This window comes from Budorcas taxicolor, chromosome 1 (assembly GCF_023091745.1).
Source record: "Budorcas taxicolor isolate Tak-1 chromosome 1, Takin1.1, whole genome shotgun sequence".
Classification (NCBI taxonomy): domain Eukaryota; kingdom Metazoa; phylum Chordata; class Mammalia; order Artiodactyla; family Bovidae; genus Budorcas; species Budorcas taxicolor.
In genome coordinates, this window is record NC_068910.1 from 26634516 (window position 1) to 26659176 (window position 24661).

Here is a 24661-nt window from a genome sequence, read left to right on the forward strand (position 1 = left end):
GAGTGCTGAAGAATTGATGCTTTCACACTGTGGTACTTGAGAAGATTCTTGAGAGTCCCTTGGACAGCAAGGAGATCAAACCAATCAATCCTAAAGTAAATCAACCCTGAATATCCATTGGAAGGACTGATGCTGAAGGCGAATATCTAATACTTTGGCCACCTGATGCAAAGAGCCAGTTCACTGGAAAAGATTCTGATGCTGGAAAAGATTGAGGAAGGAACAGAAGGGGCCAAAAGAGGACGAGATGGTTGGATGGCATCACCAACTCAATGGACATGACTTTGGGCAAACTCCCGGAGATGGTGAAGGACAGGGAAGCCTGCTGGGCTACAGTCCATGGGGTCACAAAGAGTGAGACACAACTTAGTGACTGAACAACAATAAATTAGCATAAGCTCAAACACCAAGGTATCCATCCCTCAGGGACAAAAAGATGTGGAAGTAAGCAATCAGCATAATTAAACAGTTCAGGTCAAACAAGACCATCTGGCAACATAACTTACTGTTTTAACAGGTATCATCATAAGGCAGGTGACTCCCAGGCCCTGTGATTTTAAGCAGGTTATTACGTGACTGGTCTATGCCTCTGCTCTGTTACATGCAATATGAAGACAGTACAATCTGCCTGCAGTAACATGTAAGGTTTAAGGAAATCATGCACAGAAATCACTTTGCACAAAAATCGTCACATATGAAAGCACAGTACTATTATTATGAAAGCCCTTTCACCAACAGACTTTTCCTTTCTCACTTGCCTAAATTATCTGTGTGTGTGTGTGTGCGTGCTCAGTCACTTCAGTCATATCCAACTCTTTTGCAGCCCCATGGACTGTAGCCCGCCAAGCTCCTCTGTCCATGGGATTCTCCAGGCAAGAACACTAGACTGGGATCCCATGCCCTCCTCCAGGGGATCTTCCAAACCCAGGGATCAAACTGCCATCTCCTACATCTCCTACACTGCAGGTGGATTCTTTACCCACTAAGTCACAGGGGCATCAATCCTCAATTTCTCTGTTACTTACCTGTCTCTTGTTCTCTGCACTCCATGAATTCATCTAAACCACAAAAGCTTACTGGACACTTGGTCAGGCAGACTGGTAAAATAGGAGTATATAAGAACAGTCTTTACCCTCACAGACTTTACATTCTTACATTTGTGGGAAAGGAAGGAAGACAGATAATAAAACAGAGATGTTATGGGGAGGGAGGTGGGAGGGGGGTTCATGTTTGGGAACACATGTAAGAATTAAAGATTTTAAAATTAAAAAAAATAAAAAATAAAAATAAAAAAAAAAAAAATAATAATAATAAAAATTAAAAAAAAAAAAAAATAATAAAACAAACAAATAAAAACACATAATAAACTACCAAAAAAAGTGGTAAAGAATCCACCTGCAATGTGGGAGACCTGGGTTCAATCCCTGGGTTGGGAAGATCCCCTGGAGGAGAGCATGGCAACTCAATCCAATATTATTGCCTGGAGAATCCCCATGGACAAAGTAGCTTGGCCGGTGACAGTCCATGGGCTCGCAAAGTGTCACACACAACTGAGCAACAAAGCACAGCACAAAGTGTTAAAAAGCAGGTGAGAAGCAGAAAATAGTCTCAGGGGAGAAGGTTAGTCAGATACTATCTTATATAGCAAAAGCCCTGTTGGAAGACTACTTAGAATCAGAAAGTTGAATGACAAGCTGAATGATGGGAGAGGAGAACAAGGCATGAGATCAGGAGGGAATAGCGTTTCAGGCAGAGGAAAAAGCAAGTGCCTCTAACAGTGTCTTAGAGGACTAAAAACATAGCTCTACTGATCTCACAACGCTGCAGTATGATTATTGGTTTACACATCAGTTTTGCCACTAGACAATGAGCCCCCTGAGGGTAGGGCTATGTGTCCTCTTCCTGCACTCCCGCACTCATGGTACATTCTCTACAGCACTAAATTTATAGGGAAGATAGTCTTCCCTATAAATAGTCTCTGCCTTCAGGGAGCTTACAACAAATAGCACTGGGCAAAGACTAAGCATTCAGAAAATATTTACTAAGTGAACAATATGTGCTTGATGTTCAGTTATGTAGTTCAATATCATGGCAAATTCTGGCCTTTCTACAGCCCTTCTTTCCTTCCTCATTTGCCTAAAAGATCTCCACCAGCCTTTCATGTCTGCTGCAATGACTGCTCTAATCTCCCCATCTCTCTCCTCTGCCTTGGCCCATAATCCACTCCACCTGGCATGCCTTCTCCTATATCCTCTTTAATTCTAATTCTGTCATTTCCCAAAATTTCATCAATATGCTGACTTTCTGCACTGCTTCCCAAGAGTTGCAGCAGTAAAGAATCCGCCTGCCACTTCAGGAGATGCAAGAGACGTGGGTTCGATCCCTGGGTTGGGAAGATGCTCTGGAAGAGGAAATGGCGATTCTCTCTAGTTTTCTCACCTGGAAAATCCCATGGACTGAGAGCCTGGCAGGCTACAGTCCAAGGGGTTGCAAATGAATTGTACACGACTGAGCACACCCAGCACACACACATACTGATTTTATTATTTGCTCAAATGTATAGAAGTTGCTCAAACTCTTTGGGCAAACGTTTTCATCAAGTAACAGAGAATGATGGATGTAGCTAGCAAAGGACAATACCAGACTGAGTGAATAGTAAAACAAGTTGAAAGACAAATGATCTGAAGTTGCATATATAACTGGTTTTCCTCCCCAAACTACAAGATATGTCAGTGAATTTCTGGGCATTGTGTCTATAGAATTGGGCCAGGATACAAGGGCAGCAAGATTCTCATGACCGTGGGTCTGTGTACTCCATCTCTCATATATGAAAGAAATGCTTCCTTCTCAGTAAACAAAACCAACTTGGGATGAGCTATCACTTAAAAGATCTTCCCCACACAGAAATCAGTAGTTTATCATCTAAAGTATTTGACATGAATTTCCTAAGGACACTGCAGTTTTTTAAAAAGAAAAAAAAGTCAGATATTTATTCTTCTAGGCAAGAAGGCAGATAAAGGTCAGTCACAACTTTCAACGCAGGCTCCACAGCCATATTTAGCTGATTAAAAATTTCCATGTAAGCTTCAGCCTTCCCTTCTAAAAGCCAGGCATCTATCTTTCTTTTCCCACTTCTGGTTAAGAGCAGAAAATCAAGCTGGAGTCAGCTACTCTAAGGTATACAAGAGCAGGGGCATGGTTTCCATTTCCCTCAACAAGGCACATTCCTCCCTGAGTTCCTGGACAGAAGCTGTGGGCTTTTTAGAGAACCACACACCAAGGACTGTACAGCTAGGGGTCTTAGGGACAGTGTTTCCCACAATGTGCTTCTCCTACAACAGAACAGCTCTGTGAACTGCACCCAACCATTATGAGAGGGTAAACATACTAAAAAGCTAAATACCATGATTAGATCACCATTAAACATTTAAACTCAGTGCCCTCAATCAACACTTCTCCTAAGACATGACTAATGTAACCGGCTCATTTTAGTGCCCAATAAGGCTGCGCCTTGCTATATTTTGCTATTTATAATAGACAGCGCACTATAATTACATGCCTGGCCTTTGGCAGCCAGACTGGGATTCAGCTATTTTTTACTAGCTGAAAAACTGTGGGTAGGTCATGCAAGAACTGTTAAGTTTTTAAAAACTCCTTACCAGACCCTGCAAGGCCCTACTTGGTCCCGGCCCTGCCAACCTTACACACCATGACTAGTACTATCACGTTCCACCTCTTTAATGGTCTGGATATGTTGAGTTTAGGCCATACCTAAGGGCCTTTGCATTTGCTGTCCTCTCTTCCCCAGAATGTCAAGTCACCTGGTTGGCTACTTTTCATTACTCAGGTCTCAGTTCAAATGTGAAAATGCCACCTACAGGATCTCATAATATTGATTACATGAGTGCATATAATTCCATTTACTTAAAGTACAAAACAAAACCAGTCTGTGGTGACTTAATTCAGGAGACCAGTTACTCTTTTCTCGGTAGGAATACTGTAACCGCACAAGGGTGTTCTCTGAGTTGCTGCTACATGATTAATTTCTTGATATGGATCTGATCACCTGGACACGTTCAGTTTGTGAAAACTCAAACTGTTCACTTATAACATGCATATTTTTAGTATATGTGTTACATTCCAATAAAATATTAAACCAAAACAATAAAAAGAACAAGTTGTCAAATTGGTTTTCCTTGATAAACTAATCTATGACACACCATCTGGGCTAGACTATTCATTTTCTACCCCAAGACCTTGTTTTACTTTCTTCATAGCATCTGTCACTGGCTGAAGTCATTTTCATTACTGTTTATGTAAGTACAGTCTAGCCATTTCCCACCCCTATTAAAATACAGTATCATGTGGCCAAGATCTCTACCTGTCTTGTTTACCATCCCCAAATATCAGCACTTCAAAGGCCTTTTTCCCGGTAGAAACTGAATAGAAAAAAATATATGTAAAATAAACGGCAAAAGGGTGACACTTTAAGGATGTAACATCAAATAAAAGTCATTATTTAAGTGTTAGAAAAAAAAACAAGAACTGTGGTGCTAACTATGTGAGGTCCAACAACAGAGAAAACAAAATGTCAACAACATTTGTTGTTGTTCAGTTGCTCAGTTGCTCAGCTGTGTCTGAGTCTTTATGACCCCAAGGACTGCAGCACGCCAGGCTTCCCTGTCCTTCACTATCTCCAGTTTGTCAATGACATTAAGCATCAGGAAAGTGAAAGTGAAGGTCACTCAGTCGTGTCCGACTCTTTGCCACCCCATGGACTATATGTCCATGGAATTCTCCAGGCCAGAATACTGAATTGGGAAGCCCTTCCCTTCTCCAGGGGATTTTCGCAACCCAGAGATCGAACCCAGGTCTCCCACATTGCAGGCGAATTCTTTACCAGCTGAGCCACAAGGGAAGCCCTAAGAATATGTGGCAAATTTAACTATGAGGAGGGGATAGATAGTGTCATTCTATGGCACTCTGTGAGAGTGGTTGAAGTTACTTCTCACAGCAGAAACTGGGTCTTTTTTTTTAAAGAGTATAATTCTTTACAATGTTATGTTAGTTTCTGCTATACAATAAAGTGAATCAGCTCTATGTATACATATATCCCCTTCCTCTTAGCTCTCCCTACCCCCTCCCATCCCACCCATCTAGGTCATCATTAGAGTCTGTCCTACAGAGTGCTGCTGCTGCTAAGTCGCTTCAGTCGTGTCCAACTCTGTGGGACCCCATAGACGGCAGCCCACCAGGCTCCACCGTCCCTGGGATTCTCCAGGCAAGAACACAGGAGTGGGTTGCCATTTCCTTCTCCAATGCATGAAAGTGAAAAGTGAAAGTGAAGTCACTCAGTCGTGTCCGACTCTTAGTGACACCATGGACTGCAGCCTACCAGGCTCCTCCGTCCATGGGATTTTCCAGGCAAGAGTACCGGAGTGGGGTGCCATTGCCTTCTCCGCATACAGAGTGCAGTAAGTCAGAAAAACATGTATCATATATTGATGCATATATGAGAAACTGGGTCTTTTATCTCTGTACACACGAAAGTTTTGCACAAGGGATGGCACAAAGTAGGTCTGAACCAAGAATAGCAACCAATTTCTGAGTCACTTCGGGAGGATTATAAAGTTTTCTGGAAAAACAGGGTCCTATTCAAGTGTAATGTCTGCCCTGGGCAAGGGAGTAAGCAAACACAACATAAATGCATAGACAGGTGGAGCAGATAAAGAAACACCCAATAATATGAAAAGGGCTCCTTACATAACATCTATTTTTTCTAAGATGTTTACAAAGAAGAAAATTAAAATGGATCAGTAGTGTTGGTCATGGTTACTTACTCTATGCTCTGCAGACTAACTTACATGCTGGTATAAGAAACTTATACCAGAAATTGGTATAATGGAAACTGAAAAGAAAACCTTTAACCTGGAATCAGCTCTGCCACAAACTCTCTTTATAACCTTGAACAAGCCCTTGAACTTCTTTAATGCTCCATTTTTCGACCTGTGAAATGAGTTTTTTGGATCAGATGCTTGCTAATGCCCATTTCCAGTTCTTGAACACTGTGTACTATTCTTGCCTTAAAAAAAAAAGAATTCTCATCTCCTAAGTTTGTGTTCACAGGACAACACTTCATCTACAAGTACGTAAATCAAAGTTTTCAGACAGAGTGAGGCAGAAGAATCTTTTACCCAGTCTTCTTGCAAAACCAAGGGTATCCCCCACCCAGATTTTCTGAAGTGTTGTATTCAGGCTCCCATTTCTTGGTAAGGCAAGAAGCCCTATCATATTTCAGATAAACACTTGGATTTTTCTATACAATTACTTCTTTTGCTTGAATTTTCACTGCCTTAGGCCTCATGTTGCTCATCAATTCAAGTCTACTCTCATAGTTAGCACCACAGTTCTTGATTTTTTTCTAACATTTAATGAATGGAACTTGATCACCTGGAGGTATTTCCCTTACTCTATTACAACAGTTATTAGTGATTTTAATTAGACAAAAGCCACCATTCCCTTTGCTATCCTATCATATTGTCCAGTGCCTGTTAAAGATACTACAGTAATGTTATTAGCACCTTTTAAATTTGCATTAACACAAACATACAAATGAGAAGTCAGGAAAAGAAAAGAAGAAAAGAATAACTCAGATGTCATAATTAACCAAAGTTTAGAGTAACTCCAAAAATCATCAGTAGCTATCGTTCAATTAAAAAAAAATACTATGCACATCCTAGATAAAACTGTAGGAATGATCATCATTTTAATTGTCTCTCATCAATTAAAAATGGGGAAAAGGACAAGGGCAAGGCTGTGCTGTGGTCAAGCTCCATATTGTTTTCTTCAAAAGGGAAGAGATATTTCTAACAGAGAATGTAAAGTTGAGTACTTGAGTCATTTCTCCAAGAGTCATCACCAACTCATAACTCCCCAAAGGCCTTCTGGCTACTATGGCTCTTGCCATCGACAGAAAGTAAAATCTCCTAAAGGCCAAGTTCTAATAGCTATTCAGTGTCCATCATTGGCCCTCCTAGGATTTTATTCTCTAGAAACAAGGAGAAAGAGGACAAGGTCAATACTCAAATGTGTTCCAATGATAGGACTGAATTTTCACTAAATTGAGGAAGGACGTTTCCCATCGTTCTCCTTGACCCCCTCATTTCACCATCTCAGCACCCCACACCCATACCCAACCCTGCCAGTCGGCTAGAGCAGGCAGCTCATTCCAGGAAGTGAGTTACTAAACCAGCAAGGCTGGGGTGGGTTTCTAGGTACCTTTATCACATGGCCTAACAAATGGGTTCAAAAGCAGGACTGGCGACTGAGGACAGGCAGTTACCTCAGAACAGGTAACTGAAGACAAGAAAAAAATGTTTCCCACCATTATAGTAAACAGTAATGTTGCCTACCATCAAATCAGTAGCCACTGCAATGGCCCCACACAGTGCACCCTGAGAGGAACTGGAGAAGGCAATGGCACCCCACTCCAGTACTCTTCCCTGGAAAATCCCATGGACGGAGGAGCCTGGTAGGCTGCAGTCCATGGGGGTCGCGACTTCACACAACTGAGCGACTTCACACAACTGAGAGACTTCACACAACTGAGCGACTTCACTTTCACTTTTCACTTTCATGCATTGGAGAAGGAAATGGCAACCCACTTCAGTGTTCTTGCCTAGAGAATCCCAGGGATGGAGGAGCCTAGTCGGCTGCCATCTATGGGGTCCCACAGAGTTGGACACGACTGAAGCGACTTAGCAGCAGCAGCAGATAACGTTAAGATGCGTATCAAAGGGATATTTCAATATACCCAGACTCTTACAGCTTCCATATGGAGAAAAGCATCAAAATCACTAACTTGCCATTTCTACATTTTGTGATTAGTCTTAACCCTTTAAGCTTCCACAACAAGGTTTGTGTTTTGTTTGTTTTCCAGCAAAAACTCTTGTACATCCTGGCTCCTCCCCTACCTCTTTCCAACAAGTCCTCAGAGCTATCCAGAAACTTCCTCAGGATACAGTCCTCAATAAATGCCTCAAAAAAAAGTATTTCTCAACTTTTAGGTTGTGTTTTGGTGTTGTGTGTGTGTGTGTGTGCGTGTGTGTTGGCAACATGTGTTTTGGTTGTGTTTGTGTGTGTGTGTGTGTTGGCAACACCATAACACCTCAGGACCTCAAACCCCGTTTCCAGGAACTTTTCCTGAAGTTGCCTGTGCAGCGCCTGGTACAGGGCCCGGCGCCCTCCCGACGCTGAGGGAATCCACGTCAGCGACAACTGGGAGTTGGGTGGCTCTCACTCTGAGGTGGCCCCGGCTGTCATTAACCCCTCAGCCCGAGACCCCCTTTCCACACAGGAAGCAGAGGGTGCTGGGGTCCCTCGTGCGCCCCAGACGCAGCACCGCGCGTCCTCTCCACAGGTGTGGCGCCGCGGCGACCGCGCACCCGGTACCAGGAAGAGGAGGACAGAAGGGGACGGAAGGGGACCAACGGCTGCTCGAGGCCCCCACCAAGGGGTCCGCTCACCTGGGACCTAGCCGCCAGGAGCGGGGGCCGGAGCGCCAGGTCTCTCAGAAGTTTCCGGGCCTGCGCTCCCACGGGGGCCGCCATCTTATCCAGGAAGCCAGCGAGGGGATCCTGACGGGGTGCCGGCAGGGCGGGAGGGGGCTGGAAGAGGGAGGGAGGGGGAAGGGGCGGGGCCGCCCGCCGCCTACCGCCCGCCCCGCCCCCTCCGCCCGGGCGCGCCTGGTGACCCTGGGACGCGGCCGCACTCCTGAGGGGGCCCCTGTCGAAGCCCTGCGTCCCCCACGACGACCGCCACCTCGGCCCCAAATTCACTTTCAGCATTTGGAGCCTCCTCTTCGCGCTACCGCGGGTCACAGTGTGAGCGAAAACCCACCCCGAGCCCAGCGGTTGTGGACTTAAAGTGCCCTGGAGCGAGAGGCCAGTGCCTGTTGCCGGTTCCAGGGAGTGCTCTGAGGAGCGGCCAGTATGGGATGCCAAGCGAGGGATAGGCCTCTGCTCTGGTCCTGGGGCCTCAGGGGCTCCTGTAGGGAAGCGGTGTTTGAGGTGAACCTTGAGGGAGTAAGGGAGAAGCAAGCGGGCCTGAAGAGGTCAGTGGAGGCCCTCTACCTTTTAGTGAGACTTTGTCTCTTTGTGAAGATTTAGACAAAGGTATTGAAGGATTTTAAATGTGTAGTCGCCCGAGTAAGACCAAGAGTTTACTTGGAGTTTATATAGCTCTAAGCACTGTCTGTGGAATAAAAATAGCTAGCAAATATGCTTGATATATGGCAGGCACTTTACAAATAAGGACTCATTTAGTGTTCATAGCAAGCTTTCCAGTAGGCACCAATGGAAAAAATCCCCATTTTGCAGAAGAAAAAACTGAGACACAAGGAGGTTTCCTTGCTTATTGAGGGTCACAGATCTGATAAGGACGGAAAGAGTTTCAAACTCATGCTTTCTTCTCCCAACCCTATAAAGTGTCATTTTCAAATTTTTAACCTTACTTTATTCTTGAGCCTATGATCATGAGAAAAGGTACAAATTTAACAGAACTGAGCAACTATTTCTGCTGGTTTTCTTTGAAAGTGAAAGTCACACAGTTGTGTCCCACTCTTTGTAACCCCATGGACTGTACTGTCCATGGAATTCTCTAGGCCAGAATATTGGGATGGGTAGCCTTTCCCTTCTCCAGGGGATCTTCCCAACCCAGGAATCCAACTGGGGTCTCCTGCATTGCAGGCAGATTCTTTACCAGCTGAGCTATCCTTTTTTTTTTGACCCCCCCCCAAAAAAATCTACAGAAAAGTTGCAAGAATATTATCCCCAAACCCCCAAATATCCTTTATGCAGATTTATTGATAGCACTTGTTTACATTTTGCCTCAATCCCCATTTTTAATAGATATAGATATGTAGCTTTATAGCCCATTCTTAGTCATAGTTTTACTGGCTAGATTTCTTATCCATTGATGATTATTTCTTATATCAGTTTTTACTGTGATGGTTGTAAAATCATGACTGTCTAGTTCCATTCCTTTCTAGATTTTCTATAGTCTATGTTCTACTCAGAGCTTTATTGTCCCCCACGTTTGTTTATTCTTTTTTTTAATATTTATTTTTTGCTCTGTCGGGTGTTGGTACACCTGAGATCTTAGTTGTGGCATACAAGATCTTTGTGGAGGGCAGGCTCCAGATCTCATGGTCTTCCTGATGGGGGCTTATTTGCCCCGCTGAAAGGCGGATTCCCAAGCACTGTTTCATCAGGGAAATCCCTCTTTATTTATTCTTGTTTTCACTTGTATCAGTATCAACTTACAGGTCCCTTTTTTTTCACTGTCAAACCTATGTTCGTTCCTTTACATGTACTCAGTTCAGCTGCCTCTGAATATGGGTTATTTAATCCTCACAGGAACCCTGTAAAGGATGATGCTATTATTCTCACTGTACCAGAGGGGTAACTGCATGAAAGAAATGTAACTTGCCCAGGGTCACAGCTTGGGAGCGTGACCCAAAGCTGACCATACCCTCCTCTTAACATGAGTCGATCTGAATTCCCACTTCATCCTCATTACTCGTATTGAGTTCTACCATCTAGTCAATATGGAGAAAAGACTCTTATTAATGTTTGTAGACTGAATGTTTAAACTTGGTGAGAGCTTTGAACATGTTGACAGAAGGAAGCAGACCACCTGTAGAATTCATCAAAGTCTGCTTATTCAGACAGTCTATGGCAAAGGAGTTGGTTACTATCACTTTCTTTCCAGCCGAGACTTGAAAGGGTTTGAAAAAAAGAGTACACTTTATAAAGAAGAAGGTGAACCTATTTAGACAGTCTTTGAGGAGTGTTCTATTAGGATGGAATTTTTTTCTATAGGGGTAGAGTTTTTGGAAATGGAGTGGGCAGAAGCTTTCTGATTACCATTCAAGTATATGTGGCAATCTTTGCTTCATTATCTACTAGTGACTATTTGGGCTGGGTAGCATCATATGAGTTTTCCTGTTTCAATTGGAAGACTGGCTAGTTGTCAGCTCTTGAGCATAAATCTTGCATCTGCAAGTTTTCAGTGTCTTCATCCAGATTCTCTCATTCTGCCATCTCTGCAGCCAAGAGTTTGGGGAATATAGAGCATAAGGGCCTTCATATGGTATTTCCAGTGCTTAGCATTAGGCCAGGATTAGAGAAAGTTTGAAATAAACACATGTAGGATGACTTACACTTTGGAGTACCTCCTAAGACTTCTCCCTATCTTCTACCCTTTTTATTTCCCAAATAGGAAGCTCTTTGAGGTCAAGGATTCCACCGGAGTTCTACACTGTACTTTACTGAGATGAGCACTGGGTTTTCTGTGAAACTGGATTGAGTTCAAATCCCATATCTGTCTTCTATGAATCTGTGATCTGAGGAGCTACCTGCATTATACAGCAATAGTAAGTATTCAATAAGATGTGTGTAAAGACCTTGCACATAATAGGGTCTTAATAAATGTTATATTTCTTAAAGCAGTATCTTGGTCATGTGTCAGGAGTGGTTTACTTTCCTCAACATGCTCAGAGAATTGGGCTGCCTGGACCTGGCAGGGGCTCTGGTTCCAGGGAAAGACTGCCCCCACTCTCAACGAGGATCAAGGATCAGTGTGTGTATGTGTGTGTGTGGGTGTGTGTATGTAACCAGGGCCCATGGACACCTTTGGCAGCCTGGTGAAAAGCCCATGACCCCTTTTCAAAATAATGCTTTTGAATACATAAAATAAAGTGCCTGGAATGATAAAAGAAACTAGTTACATTTAGAATAGTTATCAAAATGTTAAAAAACACAATGTTAATATGGTAAATGTCCTTTATTAATGTATTAAATAATAAAGTCTAACCTCATGTTTAAAACTAAAAAAAAAAAAGTTATATTTCTTCCTCTAAGTTCTTAATAAATATTTATTTGATATCTAATGTGAAACACCAGAGTCAATCTGAGATATGGGTTATAAGACCCCTGACACTTTGTAACTTACCTTGATAGCATTGGACAAGGGCAGAGGTATGTACATGCCAGATGAAACTATTAAGACTCTGAAGTCGTTGCCTCCTGGAAGAGGGTGGAGGATAGGGGTCAGGGAACCTTTAACATTTCTAGAGCTTTGAAAATACAGATTCCTAGGCACCACTCTAGACCTACTGAATCATTTAGGATAGAGTCTGAGATCTGCATTTGTAAATAATTTTCTCAAAAGGTTCTTTAGTTCAAAAACTAGAAAAAAAGAAAAGCAGCAAACAAATCAAACCATAGTGGTAAACGCTCAGGAACTTTCCCAGTGAATCAAGAGGCAGCTTACCCTGTCTTCTTCCATTGAGTTCCTAGTGTAGACTGAAAACCCTATGAATCGTAGATGGAGGTGATGACTAAATGCTGCTCTTAGAGATTCTTGACATGTGGGTGCAAGACCTATCTTCTACCAGGGGCCTAGGTCAGCCCTGATGCATGGAACCATTGGCTAAGGGTGAATAAAGAGTAATTCTATTCTTTTTTCGATCAATTTTGCAATTGTGAACTGCTTGAGTAGTAACTGCGGCCATAGGCAGTAGCACCACCAGAAGTATTCCATGCTGTCTGCTATCAGATTGAAGCACAGAGGTAGACATTAGACAAGCTGAGTTCAGCTTTTGTCTCTGTAATTTAAAAGTTCTGACCCAGGGGCAGTTATTTCAAGTCTCAATCCTTTATATGTGAAAAAGGGGTTATAATAGTATGTAGTTTGCCAGTGTGTTACTGAGTCCAAGCTCGTACTGCTCACCACACAAACACAACAGGCCAATAAATTGAGAGACAAACTATCGGGGCCAAGAATAGTGACTTTATTTGGAAAGCCAGCAAACTGACAATATAATGAACTCATGCCTCAAAGAATCATCTTGTGCAAGTTAGAATTCAGGCTTCTTTTACTAAAAGGGGAAGAAGTAATGTCAGGCATTCCCTGGTTCTGGTCACCTTCTGGAGGGGATTTGTTAATTTCTTCCTCCTTGCCATCATTTACCGGTTGAACCTGGTCAGGATGTTTCCTGAGCTGAACAAAGGTATTTTAGCTTGATGCTCATTACTTGGGAGGCAGGGTTCCCAGAGATTGGTCATTATGTATAACTTAAGCTTATAGACAACATCCCTTTAGTAACTAACTTAGAATATTGATAGAATACAAAAGGTTCTTCCCTATTACAAGTGCATTATCAAGCACTGGAGTTCCCAGTGGGTGTTAGCCACCAGGCTTTCTTTACTTGACTAAGAAATCCTTTTTCATGTTTGTTAGTTAACTATTTACGTCTGTGAGCCTGTTTCCCCATTAGTAAAATGAAGGCCAAGTATGACAGCACCTTATTTCAACAATGTAGCACTTCTCATAAATTTTGCACACACTGAAAATATTAAGTTCCAAAACTCATAGATCAAACTTTGGATTTAGAACAAATGGCCTACACTATTTCTTATTGAGTTAATTGTTCCAGGAAGGCAAATAAAAACATCAGTAGGCCCACACACCCTCTCTTAATCTTAGCAATGCATGTTAACAGTGAAATAATGTGCTCATTTTCATATCCACAGTGATTACTCGTGAGGCACCCATTTGCCAGAGAGGCACGTCAGGAAACCTAGCACAGGGATCATGCATCCAGCAGTTCCAGTGTTGTTTATCATTACCTTTTCATTTAAGCATAAAAACCACTTGACAAATACAAACTCGTTATAACCAGTAGAACTGAATAGAATTTTTTACAAAACAACCCTAATTTCCATGAATAATGTGTTTGAGTTCATGCTGCTCCCTGTCAGGAATGAAAATCACTATTATGGTGATGAAACAAAGGGCATTTGTGGATTTTGTTTGGTTATTTCTTCTTTAATGGATAACGGATTTCTTGAATTCACAGACAAAGAAACTTTGGCCTTTCATTATGTATATAGGTAATATCTCTGTTGCTGTTCGTGACAGCCATTTTAACCAATGCTTTGATTTTGTTATTTGCCAGTGGCACAGAAAGAAGTGCCATTGTGCTGAAGTTATTTTTTTCCCTCTTCAATAATGCATTAAAATGATTAATTTTGATGGCATTTCTGAGCAGCTTATTTAAATGATAAGGTGCACAGAAGAAAAGGGATTTGAAACTAAATATGTCTTCTTTGACAAAACTGCAATGAACTGAAGAGGAATTCTCATTGTATCCTGGAGAAAATTTGGGGGAGGCAAGGTTGAGCTATAGTAACAGATCAAAGTTAAGATGAAAAAGAAGGAAGAGTAAGGACTAGAAACTCAGAGAGGGAGCATTCAGGGAGAAGGTCACTTGAAAAGCTGTGGAGAATAAGATATAAGGATAAAAACAAAGGCAATGTCATTCTACTGGTCAGGAAATTAGGAAATGGATGAAGTGAGGAACATTTATACAAAAAATAATGAAGAAACATGTACTGAAAGAGAAAACTGGCGCCAGACTGTGGGAAAGAAATTCTCTTCAGAAACAAAATCTGCATTCCCACTGCCATTGGGAGCTGTGGAATTTAGCACTTTCACTATTATCAACATATCCTTTATTTAAATAACAAAATTAAAGACATTCCATTTCAAATGCCCTGCTTTGTTGGGAAATAAGCAGTCACAGCAGAGTTCTTAATAGAATCCCGTTTTGGTTTAGTTTGTTTGTTTGTTTTATATCCTTGGGACCATATCCTCCATATGTTCTGATTCAGTAAGCCCTTCTGTATTTTTATAAGTACCTTTCCCACCCCACCATCTGTATTGTTGGTGATCCAGTTACCATGACTGGAGAAGCACTGACCCAGAAAGTGGGACTTGGAGTAGGCTAGAGAAAAAAGCAGTCATCCAATTCTCTTTCTCGCTCATTTTCTTTTCCATTTCTTACCCCACTTCTAGTATGTTCCTTAACCTTTCCCTACCTCCCTGAAATCTAATTACTACATGAGATCAAACAGTATGGAATGAAACTCCAAGAGAAGGTTCCATGCTGTTCCCTTTGCCAGAATCAACTCTTCCCTATTGTCCACCAGACTCTGGCTATCTCATCCCTCCTCTTTCAGTCACCATCCCCTTCAGGAAGCTTCCCTGAAGGCAAGGCTGGGAGTCATCTTGGTGGTCATCACTAGGCAATTACCCCAGTGGTTTCTTGTCTGCTTCTTTCTTTCTTTATATTGGAGTATAATTGTTGTACAATGATGTGTTAGTTTCTGCTATAAATCTAAAAATCCACAATGACAGGGACTATGTCTTCCTTGCTCTTACGACCCTGCAACCAGTACAGTGCCTGGAAGACAGGAGGTACTCAACCAATCCTGGCTAGATGGATAACAAAATGAAGATGAAACCAGTGCAAAAATCACCCTAAAAAGAAAATTCAAAGATTCAAAAATATCTAGAAATCTGCCAATACCTTCTAACAAGAATGGAAGTTGAGGCCCATGAAGGGAAAGAACCTGCCCAGTGTTACACGGAACACTAGGGGGTTTCTTCACTGTTCTTTAGAGTTCTTAGATACCGTCAAGATCCACCTCTCCCCAACCTCTCTCTCTTGTTCCCAACTTTTATTAAATAGATATGTGCTTTCTCCAAGCCTTACAGAACTTAGTCCCCACCCCACAGCCTTATTTTACAGATTTGCAAACTGAGTCTCATGGAAGAGAGTAAGTTGCCTGAGATAATGATTAGGAAGAGGCCAATCTCAATCAATCTGGGACTGAATCTATGCCAGCACTATCCAATAGATCTTTTTGCAGTGAGGGAAAAGTTCTTTATCTGGGCTGTCTGGTATTATAGCCATCAGTCATGTATGGCTTTTGAGGACTTAAATGTGACTAGTGGAACTAAGAAAATAAATTCTTTATTTAAATTTATTTTAATGAATTTACATTTAATTTTGAATAGCTACTCATAGCTAATGGCTGCCCTGCTGACTACTCCAGGTGTACACTATCTAACTGGGATTTTCCTGGCAAGAATACTGGAGTGGGTTGCTGTGCCCTCATCCAGTGTATCTTTCCAAATTCGGGATCAAACCTGAATCTCTTGTGTCTCCTGCATTGCAGGTGGATTTTTTACCACTTAGCCACCCAGGAAGCCCATATATAACCATAAATAATTTGAAATCTAGAAAGTAGAATTGGGGTGATTTTTCTTTATTTTTATCTAAATTTATCATAATTAATGCATATTATAGTAAAAAATAATATATTTCTAAAGGACTCAAAAGATCCTTTTCATCTTGTCACTTATATGTCCTATTTTAAATCATTTGATACTTCCCATCACTATAAATTAAATTCTTCCAGTCAGTGCTTAAGGCTATTGAACCACTGGTTTAAATACCTGTTTCTAACTGTCTCCCCAATGGCTTCCCTCATGAGGGGTTTGCTCAGCCAGAGTTGGATATTAACTCTTTGTCCTCAGGAAAGGCCTTATAAATTCTGCCTTGGCACACTTAGTCATAGCTTTTGTCCTGTCCAGAATGCCATCCTTCACAACCTGAGCCTGAAGCACCCAGCTCTTCCCAGTTGCATTCCTAAGTCCTTTCGACAGCATCATCTTCCCACAGCATCTACTGTCATGGGTGGAAAATCTGGTTTCCTTTAGAAGACAAAGCAAGAAAGCCTAAATGAGTCAGTGATGCCATCTAACCATCTGATTCTCTGATGCTGAAGCTCAAACTCCAATACTTCGGCCACCTGATGCAAATAACTGACTCCTTGGAAAAGACCCTGATGCCAGGAAAGACTGAAGACAGGGAAAAAAGGGGATGACAGAGGATGAGATGGTTGGATGGCATCACCGACTCAATGGACATGAATTTGAGCAAGCTCCAGAAGTTGGTGAAGGGGAGGGAAGCCTGGCATGCTGCAGTCCATGGGGTTGCAGAGTCAGACACGGCTGAGTGACAGAACTTAACTGAACTGAGGTTCAAAATAGGGATGGGGGTAGGTTGAAAATGACAGATGGACAAGATGTTTCAGACTTAGGGAGAAGGGAGAGAATAGTCCATTCTTCAATCCTAAATACACTTAGGGATTGAAGACTGGACTAAGGGTGTCTGTGGTAGAAGTTACGCAATAATTTTTAAAATGAAATTCTAGTGTCTTATATTTTAGGTTATATCAGAATATCTGTAATGCCAAAATGGCTTCATTAAAACAGACCAAACAAAATACCTTGCTTCATCCACCATAACCCCACCCAAGTTCTTCTCATAGTAATAAAAACAACAGTAGTTGAGTTGGATCTATAATATGTGCAATCAGTGTGTTAAGCACATTTACTAAGAGTGTCCACCTGAGTCAGTTCTCAAAATAGCTCTGTGAGATGAATGCTATTCCTCTATTACAGATTAGAAAAAAGACATAGGGGCAGGTTATATGGATCTGCCTCAGGTTATATGGCTACAAGGGGGCAGGGCTGACTTTTCAATCCAGAGTCCAATCCAGATGTTTTACAATGAACACAGATCATTTCCAAGCGTTAACGAGTTAACCACTGCAGTGTACAACTCAGAAGCAGTGAAAGAAAGAATGTTTGGTAGCAAGCGTATAAGTTAGAGGATCTTAACCTCAATACTATTAACATTTTTAGGATGTGCATTGTAGAATATTTATTAGCAAGATTAGCCTCTACTTGCTAGATGCCAGTAGCAAATGACTGATAGTGACAATCAAATCTGTTACTGTATATTGCCAAATGTCCTTGAGATGAGTGGGGTATTAATGGAGGAGGAGAGGGAGCAAAATGTCCTGTAGTATAAATATTTGTACCACTGATATAAATACTTATTCATAGAGCAGAAATGCAATACTTATTGTTTTGCTTAATACAATATACTATTGTCATTTCCCCTATGGACATTCATAATCCTAGATACATCTCTTCTTCCACCAATTTTCCAATTATCAAACTGAGAGCAACAGAGATTATTGTACAAAACTTTTGTTTTATAAATCTAATCATTTCATAGATTAATTTCATTAAAAAGCCATAGCAAAAGGGAAGCAAAAACTTTTTAAGTCATCAAGCAATCATTAAATGAATTAAAATAGTAACTCTCAAGTCATTAGTCTGATTTTAGCCAAGCCAAGTAAGTACTATTCCAATATTCTGCACAAAATAGAAAATTACAATTTGAAAGTTCTCCAAGCAGTTGATGGTCCTGTTATTCATTTGATTTAGTAAAGGTTCAGAGCATTTGTGAGCTAAACTTTCCCAGGAAGTCATTTTATACTATTACTGTTAGTCTGTGCAATTAGGATCATTTTTTTTTTCTCCTTTGGTAAATGGGTTTTTATGTTATCATTCTGTGTCTCAGGGAAAAGTATATTTTTTAATGGAACAAACCTAAAATCAGCCTCCATATCCCCCCTTAGTGACTTTATATCATCAGTCTGTGCAAAGGGAGAATTTTGCATTCTAAAGAGAATCAGTTTGAATTATTAAAAACAGTTGCCATACAGTATGAAAAATATTATCAAAGTATTTGATCGTACCTCAGAATACAAGTTGTATTTCTTTGCCAGAGGGGGAAAAATATGAAATCTATTTGAACCCTAATTCTGAAAGGCAAAATTTGAACACAATATTTTTTATTGCCTATGGCCTTACTGGATAAGAGTAGTCCACCTGTTTGATCCAGTTTGTTCTAACCTGTGCATTTCACATGGCAAGGGCAGAAAACCCTAGTTCCATTGCTTAACCAGAAATTTTGATCAAGACTTCTTCTATTACAAGTGACAAATCTTAAACCAGACTCATTTATTGGCCAATATAAAACACTCCAGAAGGAAAGAGTATCTATTCTGAAATATAACTGTTCGGACCTAAATATCATGAGAAGGGGCTTCTCAGGTAGGGCTAGTGGTAAAGAACCCACCTGCCCATGCAGGAGACATAAGAAATACAAGTCAGGAAGATCCCCTGGAGAAGGGCATGGCAACCCATTCTAGTATTGTTGCTGGGAAAATTCCATGGACAGAGGAACCTGGCAGGCTACGGTCCACGGGGTTGCAAAGAGTCAGACACAACTGAAGCAACTTAGCACAGGAGTCTCTCTCTGTCTCTATCATCATCATCATCATGGTTTGAGTTTCTCTCACTTTGGCTTTTAAAATCATTTTTCACAAGATGAAGAAGTGGGTAACAGGAGCTTCCATATCACATCCTTACTGCCTCTGGATTATAGAGGAAAGAGAGTCCTCATTCCCTAACTCAAGTTCTAAAAGAATATCTGAAAGATTCTGATGAGGCATTCTGGGGTCCCAGTTCCATTTCTTGGCATCTCTGTGGCCAGAAAGGACTGCCATGATATTTTAGATTGGGTTCAAGTACAAGTGGTTTTCTCCAAGAAATTCTCCCTGTGGAAAATGGTAAGCAAATGGGGGAAACAGGGTAAAGGAAGGAAAAGAGTCTGCCAAAGCTGCAATATCAGATGAAGTGCCAGCCTCCTTCTGATCCAACAGGGAGCTCTGGACCATAAATTGCATGTCAAAGTTTGTCCCTGTGTGGAAGCAGCAAAGCTGGGCTTGTCACCTATGTACCAGTAAGTTAGCTACAGGTTGCCCTGAGAGGGTATAATCTCCTAGGCACTTTCAGCTCTTGCTCTCTGGACGTGAGGCAGCTCTAGCAGCCCGAATGCAAGCCTCTGAGGAAGGTTGCAGGTACCAGCCTTTTGCAGCATAGCCCAGGGAAGTTGGGGGCTGGGCACACAGCACTGATGTTTCCTGCATAAGTTATCCCTGAGTGGCCAAAGTACTGGTTCTCTATGATTGATTACCTCTGTCCATGGAATTCTCTAGACAAGAATACTGGAGTGGGTTGCCATTCCCTTCTCCAGGGGATCTTCCCCACCCAGGATTAAACCCGTGTCTCCTGCACTGCAGACAGATTCTTTACTGACTGAGCTATGATGGAAGCCCAAACACACATTCAGAGAAGGAAAATTACATTTACTGAGAATCTTCTGTGTCAGTAACAGTTTTTGTCAACAGCTTCATTGAAGTATAATTATAAGACAATAAAGGGCACATATTTAAAGTATAACTTTGAGAAATGTTGACATATGTATACATCCATTCAACAATTATAGCAATCAAGATGACGAACATCTTCATCACTACAGAAGTTTCTCTTTCTTACCTATCACTTTCTCCCTTTTCTGGTTCCTCCATCCTCGAGAAATTGCTTAAGTGCATTCTGTCACTATAGATTACTTTGCATTTTCTAGAATGTTATATAAATGAAATCCTTCAATATATACTCTGTTTTTTGACTTAGCTTGAGATTAATCCATGTTGTTTTGTGCATCACGCACTAGTTCATTCATTTTTATTGCAGAGTAACTCCCTGTTGTATAGGGGTACCACAATTTGTCTATCTGTTCACCAGCTGATGGATTTGATCACTTTTATGTATCATATTACATTTATATTTCATATTCTTGTCACTATACTGTGGGGTAAGTCTTCCTGTACTCTTTTTTACAAAAGAGACATTTAGGCTCAGAGAAATGAACTAAGATACCTGATCACTTAGCTCATAAGTAGTGGAGCTTAGATCTCAGATTTTTCCCTCAGCAAACTCTGTGCTGTTTTCACCCTCCGCATCTTTCTAAGAACACAAATTTGACACTTAGTAATTGCTTGTTATTCACTTTAATTAGCAAAATTTACATATTCAAAAGATGTTTTCCAATTTTAAACTCTCACTTAAAAGTCTTGCCTCCAGCTTTGATGCATTCTTTATGCCGCAATTGGGAAATAGCCCATTTCCTGCTCTTTTTCCTCTTAAAAATAATGAAACAAAATAATTCTGTTTCCTAGCACATGTCCAGTCTTTGGCCATTTTTACTTCATTTCACAAAATCATGTATCATTTCACTACTGAGCTGCACAGGTGATAGTTTAAGAAGTCAGCACTAAGTAAGTGTGTGCCCTATCTAGATCCCTTGAAGTTTCAAAGTGAAATGGGAAATGATACTAGATGAAAGCATTAGGAATTTCAGCAGCTTTCCCAGTGACAAAACCTCACATCTCACTTAGAAAACTATACCGCACCTACTATCTACTTTGGTACCTTAAATTTCTAAATTTAAATTTTTTACTTGTGTATGTCCAATCTCTCCAATAGTAAATTCTGTGAGAATGTCTACCAAACCAACCCTGTTATAAAATCTGGTTGTCCAAGTTCAAATTTCTAAGTCCAATCAACGAGAGGGTTGACACTCTAATCTTGTCAGCCTACAATTTCCAGATGAGCAGATGGCTAAGAATATAGCTTGAAAGATTTTACCTATATTATAATAACATCATAAAGTAGGATCATCATAAAGGAGTTAAGGAGATTAATAAAGTCTGGGTTAAGAAGAAGGTATAAATTACATTTATATTTCATATTCTTGTCACTATACTGTGGGGTAAGTCTTCCTGTACTCTTTTTAACAAAAGAGACATTTAGGCTCAGAGAGATGAACTAAGATACCTGATCACTTAGCTCATAAGTAGTGGAGATCCAGATCCTGCTGGAGCTCTACCCATATCCCCTGTGTGCACACTTCTGTACTTGAAAGGCCAGTTATTGAAATCCCTTTGATTCTTTCTGCCTGTGGTCATTTGCTTTTGGGAACAGACTGGTCTAGCATGCAGGGCAAGAAGGTTAATGTCTCCAGAAACAGTTCTCAACCAATAATAGGATAAATACCCTAGCTTTCTCACCTCTTAGGTGGGGATAATACTGAAGCTGTTCTGCTTTGATCTCTTACAGTTCCCCTGAAGAATTGAGCCCGTTACCGCTACCAGCCACTTGGTCAACAAATCACCTGCTAATGTCTTCCTTCCCTTCTTTGTCTCCCTTCCCAACTCCTTTCTCCCTGTGCTTTCTGTAATTTCTTAAATAAACTTCTTGAACCCAAATACTTGTCTAAGAGGCTACTATTGGGAAAGCCAAAGACAGACATTAACTAGAAAAGTTGTAATAACGACCACTGTTGCACATCTGCTACATATTGGGTTGTTTCCTATACATTAACCTATTCAATTCCCATAATTAATGTAAAGGTAGGTATTTTTATTCCCATTTGACTAATAAAGAAATTGAGTATTAAGTGGCAAAGTCAGGTTCCACCCAACTCTGAGTAACTCTCAATTATATGTTTTATACTGTACTGCAACTCTGAAGCCAGCCCCTTTGGTGTTGTTGTGTGCACAATTAATACAAGCTTACCTAGTGGACCTGGGAAATGCCAGCATCTTTTTCTTATATGTTTGATAATACCTGAAAAAGATAGCTCCAGGAAAAACTAGTTAAATTGCAAGGATTTTTTTCCTTTATTTGTCGTGATTCTTTTGAAGTGTTGACATGCAGTTTTAAATGACATTAATTCTCCTAGTTGTGTTTGCAGAAGTAATATCAAAATGATACCCTATTGACATCTATTTCAACTATCCACTCTGGCCTCACTGATGGTATGCCAATGAAATTGTTGTAAGTGACATTTTCACTCTTGCCACTCATTACTGGGAAGGAAATTCAAGGAGTTCCCAATATATTTTATTTTTTAATACTATAACAAGCATACACTACATTCCTTGTTCTTAAATATATGCAGTTTATCTATCAGTATCAGAGAAGGTTGCATTTCTTATTCACTTGCCTTTCTTTCTTTTCCACCCATATGCCAGACAGAAGGAATTTTAATCACTAAAGGAGCATTTGCGTAAAAGAAGTGATGTCTGCAATTCCTTCAGTGAAGAGCATGAATAAATGATCTGTAGGTTTTTAATGCATTGCTCCAAATACGAGTTTCACTTTGTACAGAAGTTTCAATAAATTGTTTTGTGTCCCTAAAGATCTGCAGATGCCTCATGGGATGTGTTGCAACGTATTCCTTTTTGGAAGAATTTTGTTTATGAGTAATATTGTTTTAGCCATGCGTTCCAGGAAACAAACTCACTCAGAAGGACAATGCAGATAATGGAGGGCAGTTTATTACACCAGCGGGCCCAAGGCAGAGTCTCCTCTTAGTCAAGTACCCCGACCAGCATTTATGAAAATCTTTATACCCCACTTGTACATGTCTGAACCCACCACTCCAAATTCCTTGAGACGTACATAAGCCAAGGAAAATACAATCCCAGTAACCCCATCATTCACGTGGTATGTGCTCATGTGCTCAAACAGTCAAACAATTAGCCAATAATCAATAAACCTGAGATTACACTCTGATAGATACAGAAAAATTTATGGCCTGTCTGAAGGAAGGGGTGATTAGTGTGTTTTCTCTTAGGCGATGAGTAACCTAGATATGATCTTCAAGGTTCCCCTGTCTGGAGGGGGTCTTATCCTTCTGTTGTTGATTTCATAGGCACTAAACACAAAGTTCAGAGTCCATTGGAAAGTTGGCTGAGCATGATCAGCATGAACAGGCCTAAGATGGAGTCCAGGCCCTATAATTTCCTTCTTCAATATATTCTCTGCATTTTTCTCCCTCCTATGAATGACTAATGACATTGAATAATATAAGCATGCTGTTTTTCTTTTCCTTTTAATAAGAGGTCCAACATGAACATCAATCTGAAGTTTTCTGGGTGTTTCAGAATTCAGCACCGTATTTTCACTCAAGGATTTAAAAGCACAATACAACAATAGTTGAGATCAAATGATAATTTAAGCTTATACAATAGTTAACCTCACACTGAAGTGACACACACTACTCTATTTTTATCTATTTCTTAGGTTGCTTCAGTAGTGTCCAACTCTATGTGACCCTATGGACTGTAGCCTGCCAGGTTTCTCTGGCCATGGGATTCTCCAGGCAAGAATTCTGGCATGGATTGCCATTCCCTTCTTCAGGGGATCTTCCCAACTCAGCGACCAAACTAATGTCTCTTAAGCCTAACCTGCATTGGCAGATGGGTTCTTTAACACCAGTGCCACCTAGGAAGCCTTTGATGATGATGATAAAAGTCACTCAGTAGTGTCCATCACTTTGTGGCCCCATGGACTGTATAGTCCATGGAATTCTCCAGGCCAGAATACTGGAATGGGTAGCCTTTCTTCTCCAGGGGATCTTCTCAACCCAGTGATCAACCCAGGTCTCCTGCATTGCAGGTGGATTCTTTACCAGCTAAGCCAAAAGGGAAGCCCTTATAATATGTCTATGATACAGATGCTATTATTATACCCATTTTTTAGATAAATACACTGAGACTTAGAAAGGATAAACTTTGGGCTAAAGGGCACACAATCATTATAGTGTTTAAATTTTACCCACAAGCTTTATCAGTTTGTTCCTTAATAATTCATCCTATTTAGTCTTGCATACAGACCCTGCCCTGCAAGTTAACCTAAATGTCAAACATTTTGTCTCTAAAACTTAGCAGTTGGAGAAGGAAACAGCAACCCACTCCAGTATTCTTGTCTGGGAAATATAGAGGAGCCAGGCAGGCTACAGTCCATGGTGCCACAAAAGAGTGGGACAACTTAGTGACTAAACAACAACAAGGCACTAGCCACAAATAACTATTGAGCACTTGAAATAAGCTAAGGTGTGCTACAAGCAAAAATGTACACTGGATTTTCAAGACAGTTTGAAAAAAAAGAGAAAGAAAGAGTGTAAAACACCTAATAATCT

At 40.9% G+C, this 24661-nt stretch overlaps 1 protein-coding gene and 1 long non-coding RNA gene across 2 annotated transcripts in view; one reads left to right on the forward strand and one right to left on the reverse strand.

Annotated features, from left to right (window-relative positions):
* The window catches only part of SUCLG2 (succinate-CoA ligase GDP-forming subunit beta), a 290163-nt gene extending 281317 nt beyond the window's left edge, over positions 1–8846 (reverse strand). The window contains exon 1 of the mRNA XM_052638350.1: positions 8526–8846. Within this exon, the coding sequence (XP_052494310.1) occupies positions 8526–8846 (321 nt within the window). The remainder of the gene's footprint in view (positions 1–8525) is intronic.
* Positions 8763–21930, forward strand: LOC128046228 (uncharacterized). Its single transcript, XR_008199254.1, has 3 exons — positions 8763–8882; positions 11281–11434; positions 21793–21930. It is a non-coding gene; the product is annotated as an uncharacterized LOC128046228 (long non-coding RNA).
* The last annotated feature ends 2731 nt before the right edge of the window (positions 21931–24661 follow it).